The 13,356-nt window shown below is 41.6% G+C and overlaps 1 protein-coding gene across 5 annotated transcripts in view; it reads right to left on the bottom strand.

Annotated features, from left to right (window-relative positions):
- The window catches only part of adgrb3 (adhesion G protein-coupled receptor B3), a 121,096-nt gene that overhangs the window by 72,841 nt on the left and 34,899 nt on the right, over positions 1-13,356 (bottom strand). For 4 of the 5 annotated variants that reach the window (XM_062400620.1, XM_062400622.1, XM_062400621.1 and 1 more), the window contains exon 3: positions 2,459-2,569. The exons of the other annotated variant lie outside the window; for it this stretch is intronic. In XM_062400620.1, coding sequence (XP_062256604.1) covers positions 2,459-2,569 — 111 coding nt within the window. The remainder of the gene's footprint in view (positions 1-2,458; positions 2,570-13,356) is intronic. 5 annotated transcript variants of the gene reach the window in all.

The following is a 13,356-nucleotide window of genomic DNA, read 5'->3' as shown; positions in this document are numbered from 1 at the left end:
GCAAGGTGGGCGGGGGGTGGGAGTTGAGTAGAATGGGAGGGGGGGGCCAACATGAGTCACGTTGGGGTGAGGTGTGTGTGGGGGGACTTATTTACAAGAACACTATTGTACATTCTGTGCAACCTTTATGTGATCTTTGATAAACACTGAGTCAGAAGCTTAGTTCCTCTGTTTGCTTTTGTATGAGCACAGTAAAGAGTAGTTGCTTTTTAACAGTGGTCTTTATAATGGAGGTGAGATCAAATGGGCATTTATGCAAAGATCACAAAAAAGCCGAAGCTGTGATTTATATAAGAATGAACAGTAGACATCGTTACATCTGACTGTTTCAATTCGTCTCCAAAAGAAATCCTTCATGCATTTCAATGAAACCCAATAACATGTTTACATGAAGCCAGGAAATCAGCACCAACAAAAAAAGAAATTCATAATAACATGGTGGCATGCAAGAGGAGACAATAAAATGGAGTGTAATGGGTGTTAGTTCAGAGAGAGAGTTCAGAGATGTGGATTCCCTTTTGCACTGCTGCAAACTTTCTAGTTTCCCTGACGACAGCGGACACAATTCTGTACTTTAGAGACGTGGGTTTCAAATCATTTTCAAATCCATCTTAACCAGTTTACTCATCGAGATGGAGGAAATAAATGGGGATGTTTGCAGATTTGACCCGGCAGCTGTGCCAGTGTGGCTCCGAGCAGACTGTTTCCGCCATATTCCAATTTCAACTGTGAGTTCCCTGAAGGAAACGCATCAGGCAGCATTTGCTCTGTTTCTCTGGTCCAGGCCTTGGAGCCCATACGGAAATGGTCTGGCAAGCAGACTTTGAAGTAGTTATACTCTGCGTGCAGACATATTGTCATTAGATAATCGTATAAGGCATTTGGTAGCAGTTAGTAAGGAAGATGGCTGTTACGGTCGTAAAGTTCAATTTAAAGAGATTAATAAGAAGAAACAGAACTGAGCGTTTTAATCTTCATGGTCCAAAAGGGCCAAAGATTAAAAAGGCAGAAAAGGCTAAATGTAGCTTTAACCGTGCTATCTGCACTAGTTATTAATATTTATATTTTGATGAGACAGTGGGGGTGATTTCCAAAGTCATGGTAGACTAAATGAGAAAAGAAGAAGAATAAATTATTTGGTGACAAGTTAGTGGACGATAAAAATCCCTGCATCAGAGTAGTCACCAAATAATTGATGTTTGATTACGATGAACCCTCACGTGAAGTATTCATTCTCTTTGAGGCTCGGTGAATTAGAGGAATAGTTTATTACAGAGAAAAAATTGTCTCGTTGCAGCTCTGAATACATTTATGATATTTGAAGTCATCAAATCACATTTGAATTGTGTTTTTTCAAGCACCGTATGCCTGAAAGTGGTTTTCTCAGCGTGTCGCATCAAGGACACAGATTTGGCCAAATGGGGATCTAAACCCTGCGCTTAATTTTGCAGATCATAAAATAGACTGAAAGGTGGATCAATTTGTTAAATGAGGCAGTACAGGGAGAGTAAATTGTGTGAGGATGAGGAACAGAAAAGCACAATGTGACCGGACAGGGAAACCACATTCCTACAGCGAGGGTGTAAAATGGGGAGGTGTTAATGAGAATATGTTAGTATTGGTATGTATTCACGGTAAGTACAGTAAGTATGGCGTGTCGCAAAATAAAGTCATGATGAGTGGAGGTTCTGTGAAACAATGACAGCAATTCAAATGGAACACGTGAAGAAAGAAATGAAAACATTTCCCAGAAAATGAGTCAAATCAAAATGTAGAAGTTCTCAACAGCAGCTAAATCTAAAACCTGCCCACTGAGAAAAGAGGCTGTTTAAAAAAAGAAACTAAACAATAAAAGCAAAATCAAGTTTCTGCTTTAATATTACACTCCCTTCTTTCAAAACTTTTAACTAAAAATGCAAAGATGGTATGTTGTAAATGTCATTATGAATTTAAATCATTTCAGCTTTTTATGCTACACTTGATTAAGCCACATAGCTTCACTTTATCTCTAAGGGCAGAATCTATCAGCTCGACTTTTGCCAAGTATGGGTTTCATATTTGGCTGAAGGGGGAGGGTATATTTCTTTTTTTCCCCCTCAAATGACATTTAATTCATCTCGCCTTGGAGGAAACTATTAACTACACCAGGGCCTTCGTTTTAAACCTGCTGTTTAATTAATGCTCTGAGAATTTACCGTGTTGCCAACTCACTGTGTGAAAGAAAAGAAAAACACAAACAGACCCACAAAACCCAATTATCTCCTAAAGTCAATGGAAATACTCATAAAGAAATGGGAAGTCTATCGTCCGAGGTCATATGTAGCAATAGAGAATGAGTAGGAAAAAAATAATGCAAAAAACATTTCCACTTAAAAAGGTGCAGTACAAGAGAGAGCATGCATGATGAAATTAAGTTTAGTTAACAAGATAAAGTAAAGAAACATAACTATTGTATTACCAGTTTGTGCCATAAATTTAGCAGACTCAGCTTGCTCCTGCAGGGCCTTTGTGTCATGAACTGATCTTGGCCGCTGACTTTTTACTGTATGCTCTCCGATCATTCCATATTCTATGGGACAAAATAGAGGTTCACATGAAAGCTAGGCTTAAACATGATCTTCTGAGAGGGGGGGAAAAAAAGCTTATTACATACTGTATTTTTTATTTTTCAGGATGTGCGAAAGCAACTGCAGTACATGGCTAGAAACAAAGACCACACAAGTTTGTATTTAATTCGTCCTTTTTCTTTTGTTTTGCTTGTTTTCTCTAGGGCATAGAACAATGCAACGTAATTTATAAAGGGGTGAGTTGGAAGTATTAATTGAGCTTGGAAGCACAGCGTAGACACATAGCAGACATGCAAATAAACTCACATCTCTCTTATTTTTTTAAGACTCTAACACTTGGTCAGACCAGCTCCCTCCCTCCCCGATCCCTCCCCGATCCCTCCTGCACACCCGGAAAAAAAGGAAAAGAAAAAGGAAATGAAAGTAAAAATGTGTAAGCCATCAGAAAGCCACAGAGGAGGGGGGGAGGGGGTCATGGACATAACATGCTATTGATCCACAGTTTCTTCAACAGTTTTTGTGGGATTTATGGTTTTTTCTTTAGTTTTTTTTTTGTTTATGACGACCCGCTAAATAAATATTGTGAGCCTTTTTGTAAAATTAGACAAATGTATTCTGAGCTGTATTCATTGCAATGGATGCCCTCTTTGTTTCCCGTACAGGGACAAAGAGCCGATGAGTTCTGGCGCCACACTGAGAAAAGCGGTGCTAGCCGATTTGCATTTGGTGAGGGGAATTGCATCAGCTGCTTTAAGTCACAGTGACTCTGCGAAACAAGGTTTTATATTTTACTCCCCTAAATAGCTCATGCAAATCACTTGTGAACTCTTGTTTTGTTTTTTATCAAAAAAAACCAGCATCACTTTTGCCAGCGTGGTCCTAATGAGGTGATTATATACCATTTGCAAATAGGCAATGCAGGTGATGCATCAACAACAGATTCACACATAGCTTATGTTAGTACATTAGACAATGCAATGCATCAGCCATTGATAAGGAGGATGTTTACATCATCGCTTCTAATATAGTATGCCGCCTCGGATTCCTGCGTTTCCCTGCGGCAGACTATGAGCCGAAAAAAAAGACTTGACCTCCCGAGGCAGCGAGCCCCTGTCGTCTCGTCTGATCACGTTCCACTGAAAAGCTTCATCATTTTTTTTTGTCACTAATTATACGGTAAAGGACTCGACTACACAAAAAAAAAGAAAAGACAGCTGTTTGTCCTACGCATCAGACTGTTGGCATTAACCAAATCATATCAACAAACATGTCCCGTGATTGGGTTTGAGCAAAAATAAATAAATAAATCAAGGCAAAATGTGACTCCGGGTTTTCAGCCGCACTCAAACAACACGGCCGTGCTCGTGTTTGTGTAAGACATTTGAATATTGAGAGGGTTTAATGAAAGGACCGAGAAGCCGCCAGGTAGAACAGAAGCTGCAGCCTTTCTTTTTTTTTTTTATTATTATTTTGCTGATTGGTATCTTCAGGACCATAACTGCACGAGGTAACCGGCTTCAGGAGCGTGCTCTAATGTCTCTCCCTCTGATTTGATCGTGTCCACATGTGCTTTGCTCAAATTAAGCAGGGAGCCCAGTTTGAACTCGGACAAAGAAAAGTGAGAATACGCTAATGATTGACAAACAGCGGGGGGGCAGAGCTAACGGTTCAATCGCGTCCAGCCGGCTACAGTAGATACTCGGCCGCGTTATCGCTTTGCTGGGTTTCCGTTCTCTACCCTGTGGTGTCTTGGATGATGAACCAATTCCACATTTGGCAGAAAAAGAAAGGTCTTTCTGATTTAGTCGGCCTGAACGTCTGCTACTAGGCAAATCACACAGAAAGCAAAAGGCCCGGTTCTGTTTAACCAAATTATACAAATGACGCTTGACTTTAAAAGCTATAAGATAGTTAGAGTGGCGCTTTCAAGCCATTTGGCTCTGAAGGATTGAATGGGCCTTGCCAATACCTACAAAATGATATAGTTACTTTAAATGCTTTTATAATCAAATTCAATGTTAATTATGCAAACAAGGTTTCAAACGCTGCCTGTACTCCAACATAAGCAGTTCTCTGATTTGCTTGTCTTTGATTTACATTAACAAACATCATAAACGTAAAGAAATAAGCCGATCCCTGTATCACTGAGGAAGAGCTGTACACTATATGAGGCTGGAGGCAGTTTAATTCCATATTGTCCTTTTGTAATAACTAATCAACACGGCCGCTCAGACCATTGATCATAACTCCATCACACCTTTTTGAAAACGACTCGCCTCCACAAAACATTGATCACCTCAGCCTATTAAACAGTTATTAGCCCCGCAGCCAGTCACACCTAATCTAATCTGGCTCCGAGCAGCTCGTGATGAACAACACCACCGCTACATTAAAGAGATTATAAAATTGTCATTAGGCGCGATGTCAGTCAGATACCTTGATGACAAACCGTCATAATGCAGGAGGCACTGGATGCATCAAACGTCGCAAGTGTTTACAAGCGTTTCATCATGGCAGCCTCATCGCCTCGTGAGGGAACGTTTGAGTCATTATATCGAAATCAGTCCAGACGGGAGGCCGTTACAAAAACAGCTCAACCTGTTCGTACACAAACGAGAGCTGGTTAATGTACTGCAGAGGAAATGTCTCAGTTTTAAGTGCATCAGACTGGAGTCTTTGTTGATGGCACAGGACCAAGATGTTAATCCGAACGTTGGGTTTCAGAGAGCCTGAGGTAGACTGACAAAAGAGCAGGATGTCAAAACACCGGCAAAGTACTGAGGAATAAGCACAGCGATTTAATTGAACTACCGGGGTTGTGTTTGAGCCCACGGCCAAGTAATGGTAACCATGAGAGACGAACCCGGATTTTAATATCTGGAGGGACAGGGCTGTTGTCATTTGTCAAAAAAGCCCAAAATGTGTCTTTATAAAGCAGAAAGCGCAGATGTTGCGTTTAACAGGGGTCATTTCTTCGGTTTCAGGCGGCGTGATGCTGAAGGTTTTTGTATTGTTCCGAACTTTTCAACTGTGTTTTCTGGGTAATGAAGTTTCGGAGCCAGCCAGGACTAACAACAATACGTACTTATGCTATCCATGAACCATCATGCTTCAGGGACAATGGGGAGAAGATACCATTCAGAGAAATCAATCATCTTTTCTATCACTGCTTTTCGTATTTTGTTTCTGTGCAACAAGCGTTTCGTTCACTTTTGTTTTGCATGCACTCAACCTCGATGACCGGCAGAGAATTCGCTTTTTAGAACTCAGAATAAAAATTAAAAAAGGAGATTCTACAGGTGTCCCAGTGACCATTGAATTTGGCTGGAGTAGCAACCTTACTTTTCAGGAATACCCCACATATTTGCAGAGGATTAAATACACTGGCGTGGAAATGGGGTGCTGAATTGCAACGAGATAACCTTGGAGGACAGATTAGCAATAACCACATTTCCTTCTGCAACAGCCAAAATGTGTTGGGTCAAAGGCAAGCAGCTGTTTTTGTAAATCATAACAAATTCAAAATATGGGGGGGGGGGGGGGGGGGGGCTAGGGGTTACTTGTGGAGAACAGCTTCATACGCATGTATAGTATTTACAAATGGAGCTCCATCAGTTTTACACTGTAGATGATAGCAAGTCCGTTGAATGACGGAGGGATCGGTTGGCATTTGCAGAGATCCAGTAGATCAAGCTGGTGGGTCAGGCTGATTGTCCCGCCATTCAGTGCCATCATTAACATATCAACATGAACCTGTCATCATACTGGAATTAAAGATATATTTATTTAGATTCCCTGCACATGAAAAGGGTCAAATAAATGCTTGTGTTCGCAGGATACTTTCATGGTCTCATCTCCTAATGTATGTATTGTGTTTGGTATCATGAGGTTATTGCATCATTTCCCTGATGTATAGAAGTCAGCAGTTTATGTCTCACTATAGAGTCATGAGGTTCCAGTATAGCTCTGTATGTCTTGTTATAACTGTTAGCATTAACATCCTGGCAATGTAGAGCTAAGGTGGCCGACTCCATCTTATGATGATAACAAATTTGGAAATATAGACCCTAGGTTTTGAAAACCTCTCATACACTAACTTCACAGAAAACCACACACACAACATATCACACATGCAACCACTGACTACCATGTTTTTCGTTTTTTAAAATCACTTCAATCGTCTTTAGCAAAAAAAAACTTTTTAAAAAGGTTTAAGAAAGGACTGTTTTATTCCACAATGCTGTGCCACCAGTGTGTAATGGCAGCCATGTTGCCTTATTGTCAGGGATTATCAACAAATCAGGTGAGGAAATAAATGGTGGAAATGAGATTAGGCTATTTCTAGCGAGAGTTCCCCACTCTCAACTTTAAGAAGCTGAAATGAGTGCGTGGCTGGCCTCATGAGTCGATCTCCTTTTGCAATTCGATCCTACCGTGAGATACGCCTGGCTGCTCCAAAAGGGAAACAGAAAGTATCTCTTTTGTTTTAATGAGCTGTGGAAAACTGATCTCCAGGGGAGCATCTGTTAGTGAAGCCAGAGATGCATGCAGCACGGCATTCAGCCACGGCCCCTGCGAAGCTGAAACGATAAGAATCTTAGGCCAAAATCTGATAAAGATGTCTGCTCCAGCTACTGGCAGTGCAGCCACAACAGCGTGGTCACCACTGGGCTGTGACCTCGGCGAATGAAGGTTCTAACAGAAAGATGCCAGGGCGAAGAACGCTATGTGTTGGGGCAACACAGGCCTTCATCACTGTGTCAATGGTGTGCAAACATGGATATTGCTGGACATCGCTTTCCTGCCCGAGCCAAACTGTTTAGGGGGCGCCTGATTTGATGGGCTCAAAGCTTTTCTGACCCATCACAGCTCATTGATGCTTTCAAGCTTAATTAGTGGCCATATTTACCATGATATTCACGCTTGATTTAATAAATGTCCTGCTACTAAGTACGCACAGTGCACATTACAAACAAACAAAGACTTGCACACAATCAAAGACAATGAAAGTTCCCTGGTTCCATGACCTTTGTCATCAGTGATGCTTTGAGCCGCTTCATGCCGGGAATTATAAACTTTAACCACCGTGGGCAGAGTCCAATGGAAGACATTTCATTTCCAGGTTCATCTCCACTGTGTGGACACGTTCCATGTGTAATCTTATTGAAAGGCAGCAAAAGCCAGCCCCATGTCCAATGACTGATGTGTCTAACCTTGCATGAAATGAGCCTTTACTCAGAAACCCCTATGAGTAGATTCTGTCTCGGGTGCTCCACACATACTGCCTTTCAAGCATTCCTGCACGCCGTCTGACTGACTGTCACAAATGTAGCACTGGATGAGAGGCACTTCATTACCGCTGCACTGTACGAGTGTAAATTCCCCAAATAGTGACAAGTGTAGAGAGGAGTGTTCAGTCACATGCGGACCAGGGAGAGGGATCACTACTTGTCTGTGTTCCACTTCTCAACAGCCGACCATCTGAGGCTGGTCAGAGGTAGTGTGTATGTTCAGGCTGGGAGATAATACAATATCAATAATAATCTCTATGTAAATTAGAATGTCCAATATATATCAATGTGTTGCGAAAGCACAGTGAGGAGGGAAAAATCTAAATTTATTAATTTCATATAAGAAGAGTTTATAACAACCTCAACAGAGGAGCTTTCAACTGAATTTTTTTCTTTGCCTGATAATACTTCACGTCACCGACTAATATGAACATTTATATATTGATAGAAACCCTGGGATATCCATTTTTAAACTGCATTTGGAAAATATGTTGCACTTTACAAACTGTACCAATGACCACCTGCTGGAACAGTTATTTAATTTAAGGGGTTACAAACTCATTTGCATGTGTCAGGGGAGGTTATTATATCTGAACATATGTAAGGAAAAATTATCCAAAACCTTATCTTGTCAATAATTTCTTATCCTCCAAAAAAATAATAATCAAATAGACTGAAGACGAAAAAGCTCTAAACAGAAAACAACATTTCAGGAGAAAGCAAAAAGAAAGTCATATTGGGAAACATACAAATACATTACATAAAAAAACAAAATGTGCATCAAATATACAAGTAGTTATTTTCTCAAAGAGTCAGTAGTTTGACAGAACTGCAAAGGACAAAATAATTAAAAAAAAGACGATGATGAAAGTGGTGGTGATAGTGATGTAATGAGGATGCACCTTATTTTAGCTCATAAATACACTTCCACATCCAAACTGAGCTTCGGATGTCGCTCCAGCCTTCCACCCCGTTCAGACACGATCCCACAAAGCTCCTCCAAAACCCTCGACGTATCTCCTTACAGCTATTGTACAAATCCTCGGCTATTGGTGGGACCATATGCTTGAGCCAATCCAAAAAAAAAAAAACTCAATTAGTCCTTCATTAAGAAAATGAGGGGGTTGCACGGAATCAGATACAAATTACGATTTGTCCTCTGAGACGTACAATTATCCATCATATTCCTCCTGCCATCTGTTTGCTTCCTGTTGACTCTCCTAATGACTCAGAGTGAAGCCAAATTAGAATTCGGTGTAACCGCCACTGCACCTCATTAAAAAGTCATGTGAACTCACCTGCAAAAGAAAAAAAAGGAGCGAGGGGAATGAGTCGAGAAACTCTGAATAAAGTCTGTCGGAAGCAGAGGGGAAAACATTTACACTACCCCCCCCCACCCTCTCCCTGATGTGTATTGGCAAATGAGTGGCTACCGGAGAACAAATTGATAATCACCAGCTCGACGCTAAATCACCAGGGTTGTGAGCAGTACCTCGCAAAGCAACCTAGATGGAGCTGTGACGTTATCAAAGCACTGGATCAAGAAGCCCTGTTGCTGGGCACCGTGAGCAGATCGCTCCTCCTCTGCTCCACACACTTGTGGGACCAGGCCTCTGCAGTGTTCCTGTTTTCATATGATTTCAACTCATCCAAACATGTATAAATTAGATCTCCGCACGGTGTGGACGCACGTTTCACCAGCACCGCGTGCGCTGTGACAGGCTGCACCACGAGAATCGAAAGCATCCTCCACATTACTGGGGCTGTGAACAAATGCTTGCTTATCACCCTCCTGCAAAGTAGAATTAATTTTGAGTTAAATAAGAGGGAGGGGAAAAATGAGAACAGCAAATGAAGATCTTCATTTCCTTGTCGCCTATTTGGGGTTTTCACAAATAGATGTACCCTCTGCATGATAATGAGAGCAGCGTGTTTTCAGCTGTGCCGCGTGATGCTATCAGAAAATGGATCCGCCTATGGAGCATTCTAAAGAGAAGGCAACCGCCAAGATTGCGGCTCCTAACTTGCAGAATCACCACGGCTTCTCAGGGAGCGAGGCTGCCGAACCACCCGTGACTCATAGAGGGCCTGCTGCAGGGACACATCTGAAAGGACTACTGTGCACCGACAGAAACAAGGATGGAAGCGGATTACTAATGACATCATTTCAGACAGAAGTCATGTTATGTGAATGGTGCAGCGACTACACAAACTCTGCGAAGTACTGAGGGGCGTCCTTGTGTCTATAAATCTTTTCATGAAATATTCTCTCGTAAGCATTGGGCCAATCGCATCAATTTTATTTAATTTTTTTTCATGAACAGTAAGATATGACCTTAATATATGAATTTTGCATAATTACTCTTTTCAGTATGTATACCACCCGTTCCTCCTATGGGAAAACGATGGAAACAGCTCTTGGCAACCGTGTCCAAACACACAACCCCCCCCCCCCAGTAGATGACCTGGCAGTCGCACCTGCTGCCAAGCCCGGCGCCGGCATGCCAAGCAATGCATCTGTCAAGTGAGAAACATGACACATTTTTTTACCACCTTTGTGGACGCAGCCAATTTTCAAAGAGCATACTTTGTCCTTTTCCGAGCCATTTTGCTTGGCATACCAAACGGTGACCTTCGATTTAATAGAGTCATCATTAGGCCCCTCCGTGGAAATTCCTCGCTAATAAACGCAGGGGGGGGGGGGGACACACCTAAGAAATTAAAGGGGGGGAAAACACAATATGGACTCTGTGACCATGCAGGCATAATGTGGTCAGACGACCATATTTCGCTGCAAGATAAATCATTTGCAAGCCCCTAATGAGACTTTCATAATTCATGCTGTCAGCTTTTCCACAGCACCAATCATGTCCGATCCTTCTGCAGTGGTAAAGCCCCCTGCTTCAGACTGCCAACCTGCATCTATCGTCGTACGGAACATTGTGTCACAAGGCAAGTTAGTCATGAGGAAGATGCCTGAAACTTGCCCTGCCTTGGCTCATTGGCTGAGCTCATGTTAAAGCAAATGTGCTCTCCAAAATAATTACAAGGACACAGTGGCGTTGCTGAAATGTCCTCAGACAAGAGCACAACAGCGGTGCAGTATGATTTGTATTTAATGGATTCTGATGCCAAGTCCGGGAACATGAGAGCCATCAGAGTTATTACAAGTTTCAATACCACGCACGGCTGCACTGGATAGTAATTACCGTTTGGACTTTTCTTTTAATAACTAAAGCGTATGCGGTGGCATTAATTTCACTTGAATATTCCCCTTTCAAGAGAATTCATTGTTTCATTTTCTTTCATTTAAAGCAAATATCTTCGATAATACTTCTACTTTTGTCAGCTCTGCTAAAATTTCCATTTATTCTTCTCTTTTTAAAGTCAGTTTTAAATTAAGCTCTTAAATCATTTGGCTAAGATTCAGCATGGAGGCTGATCACACAACACAGTATGACTTGTTTGTATTTCAACTAATGCTTGACTAACAGATGACTCAACTTCTAGGGTGCAAGGCATTGTTTGTATTACTGGGCCTGCAATGATCAAATCTCTTCTTTATTCTGAGGAATGAAAGTATATATGTGTATTATTTTCACTTCTTCATTTAGACTGTTGTGAAGTGGTGAGGGAGAAACGGGAGGGAAAACCCTGCAGGGATGCACTCTATAGGACAATAGGCCATGTCCAGGGATTTAAGGTACTCTATGGAAACCGAGTACATCTCAGAGATAGATACACCACACAACGTGGCCTCATACTGAGCTCAAATCGGCCCATTTTATTCTGTAAAAATGTTTCCTCTGATCTTCTTCAAAGTTATTTTGCCAAAGATTTGTGGAATAGAGGCAAAGTCAAATGAGACAATGCCCGAGTCACAAAAAAAAACAAATCACGCTGGGAAGGTTCTACAATAAATATTCAGACCGAACTGTACCAAGTGGGCAAGCATGATGCCGAGTCGTTTTTTTAGTTTCATGCATGTATTCACAGTCTTATTTTTCCAACATTTGCAACCTCATATCAAAGAGATGCTAAGTACCATTAAAGCAATGGAGAAAAGAAGTAGTATCTCAATTTTAAATTATGCAGAATAGCGCCATTGAAATTACGCTGCAGGATAATTGTGATTTCAGCGGGGCAAGATAATCGTGAGGAATAAGCAAAGGAAGGGGTGCATTAAAAATGTGAATAATTATTTGATTGGTGTTATTAGTTTTACATCTTGAAAAATTATCCACTAGACGCCTTTGTAATCAGCCTTGAAAAAATATACAAAAAAGTGATAGCAAAATAGAACTGTTTGTGATTTTTCAGCCTCTCTCCCTGACCATCTAAAGGGCGAGGTGTCAACCAGACGAAGAGCGGTTTGTCTCGGTACCGACCTCTGGGCTGCCCGTGATCGTGGGAGATAAACCAAACACGTCGCTTTTTCTGGGCAAAATCAGCTTCTGTTCATCGATAGAAAAGAGAAAGTAAGGTTGCTCCGATGTCCCGGCCTGACAATGTGACACAAACAAAGACGTTTCCTGTCGTTTGCTACATCTTTGTGAACATGCGGCCCGAACTATCAAAAGCACCATTTACACACAGATTAGTACACGGGGAGATTAGATTACTCTGATTCCCCGGTCAAGCTATTTCCTTAATGTGGGTAATTTTACTCTGATATGGTTGCACTGCACCGTAGCCAAATCAAATAAAAAAGAAATCAATGTGCAAGGAAACGGAGAACTAAACACTTGAATCAAAGTTTGAATTTAAAACCGAAGGCAAACTGTTTCCTTAACAGGCGCCAAGAAGCCCTCCGCAACCGGAGCCGTAGTCATCAGTGATGGCTGAACCTGCTGGCTGTTAAATAAATAAATAGATAATCAAATCCCACATTGAACATCCACTAACAACCGACAAATTTGAGCGGAAATGTGTGGGGATTTTCAAAGTGTTATGATTTCTGGAAAAACTCTCAAAACAATGTCTCGATGCCATGCGAAGCTGCCAAAGTGCAAAGTTCCCCGCTGCAGCTTGAAATGTTGAGTAAACAAGAGTAAGTGGCTGGAGACAGCAAATGTAATCAGTGCATAACCAATGCCGTGACCTCATGACTTCTGCAAAGAGGGATGGAATTATACGATAGAAACTCATCTGCCAAAAAGAAAAAGGAAAAGCCTAAATTCTCATCAAGTTAACTCTAATGAGGGAAGAAACTCAAAACTATGTCTTAATCCAACAAGTTAGGAGCCTGGATCAAATCCTAGATGGAGTATGAAATGACTTACCAGTGACAGCTCCTTGTTAAATGCAGCGGCAGAGGCAGCCAAGAGTGACATTGGTATTGGAAATTAATTGTTTTTTAATGTGCACGTCTCCATCGTCCACCGCCGCACAGCCATGCACCATTACTGTGGTCAATTAGCCATTCAACATCTTAGCATTGGCCGATGTATGGAATTGATTACCACACCACAAGCTCTCCCTGCAGCCTGCCATGGCCA

The sequence above is a fragment of the Platichthys flesus genome, chromosome 12 (assembly GCF_949316205.1).
Source record: "Platichthys flesus chromosome 12, fPlaFle2.1, whole genome shotgun sequence".
Lineage (NCBI taxonomy): Eukaryota > Metazoa > Chordata > Actinopteri > Pleuronectiformes > Pleuronectidae > Platichthys > Platichthys flesus.
The sequence above is the reverse complement of the archived record's forward strand: the minus strand, read 5'-3'. Positions and strand labels throughout refer to the sequence as shown.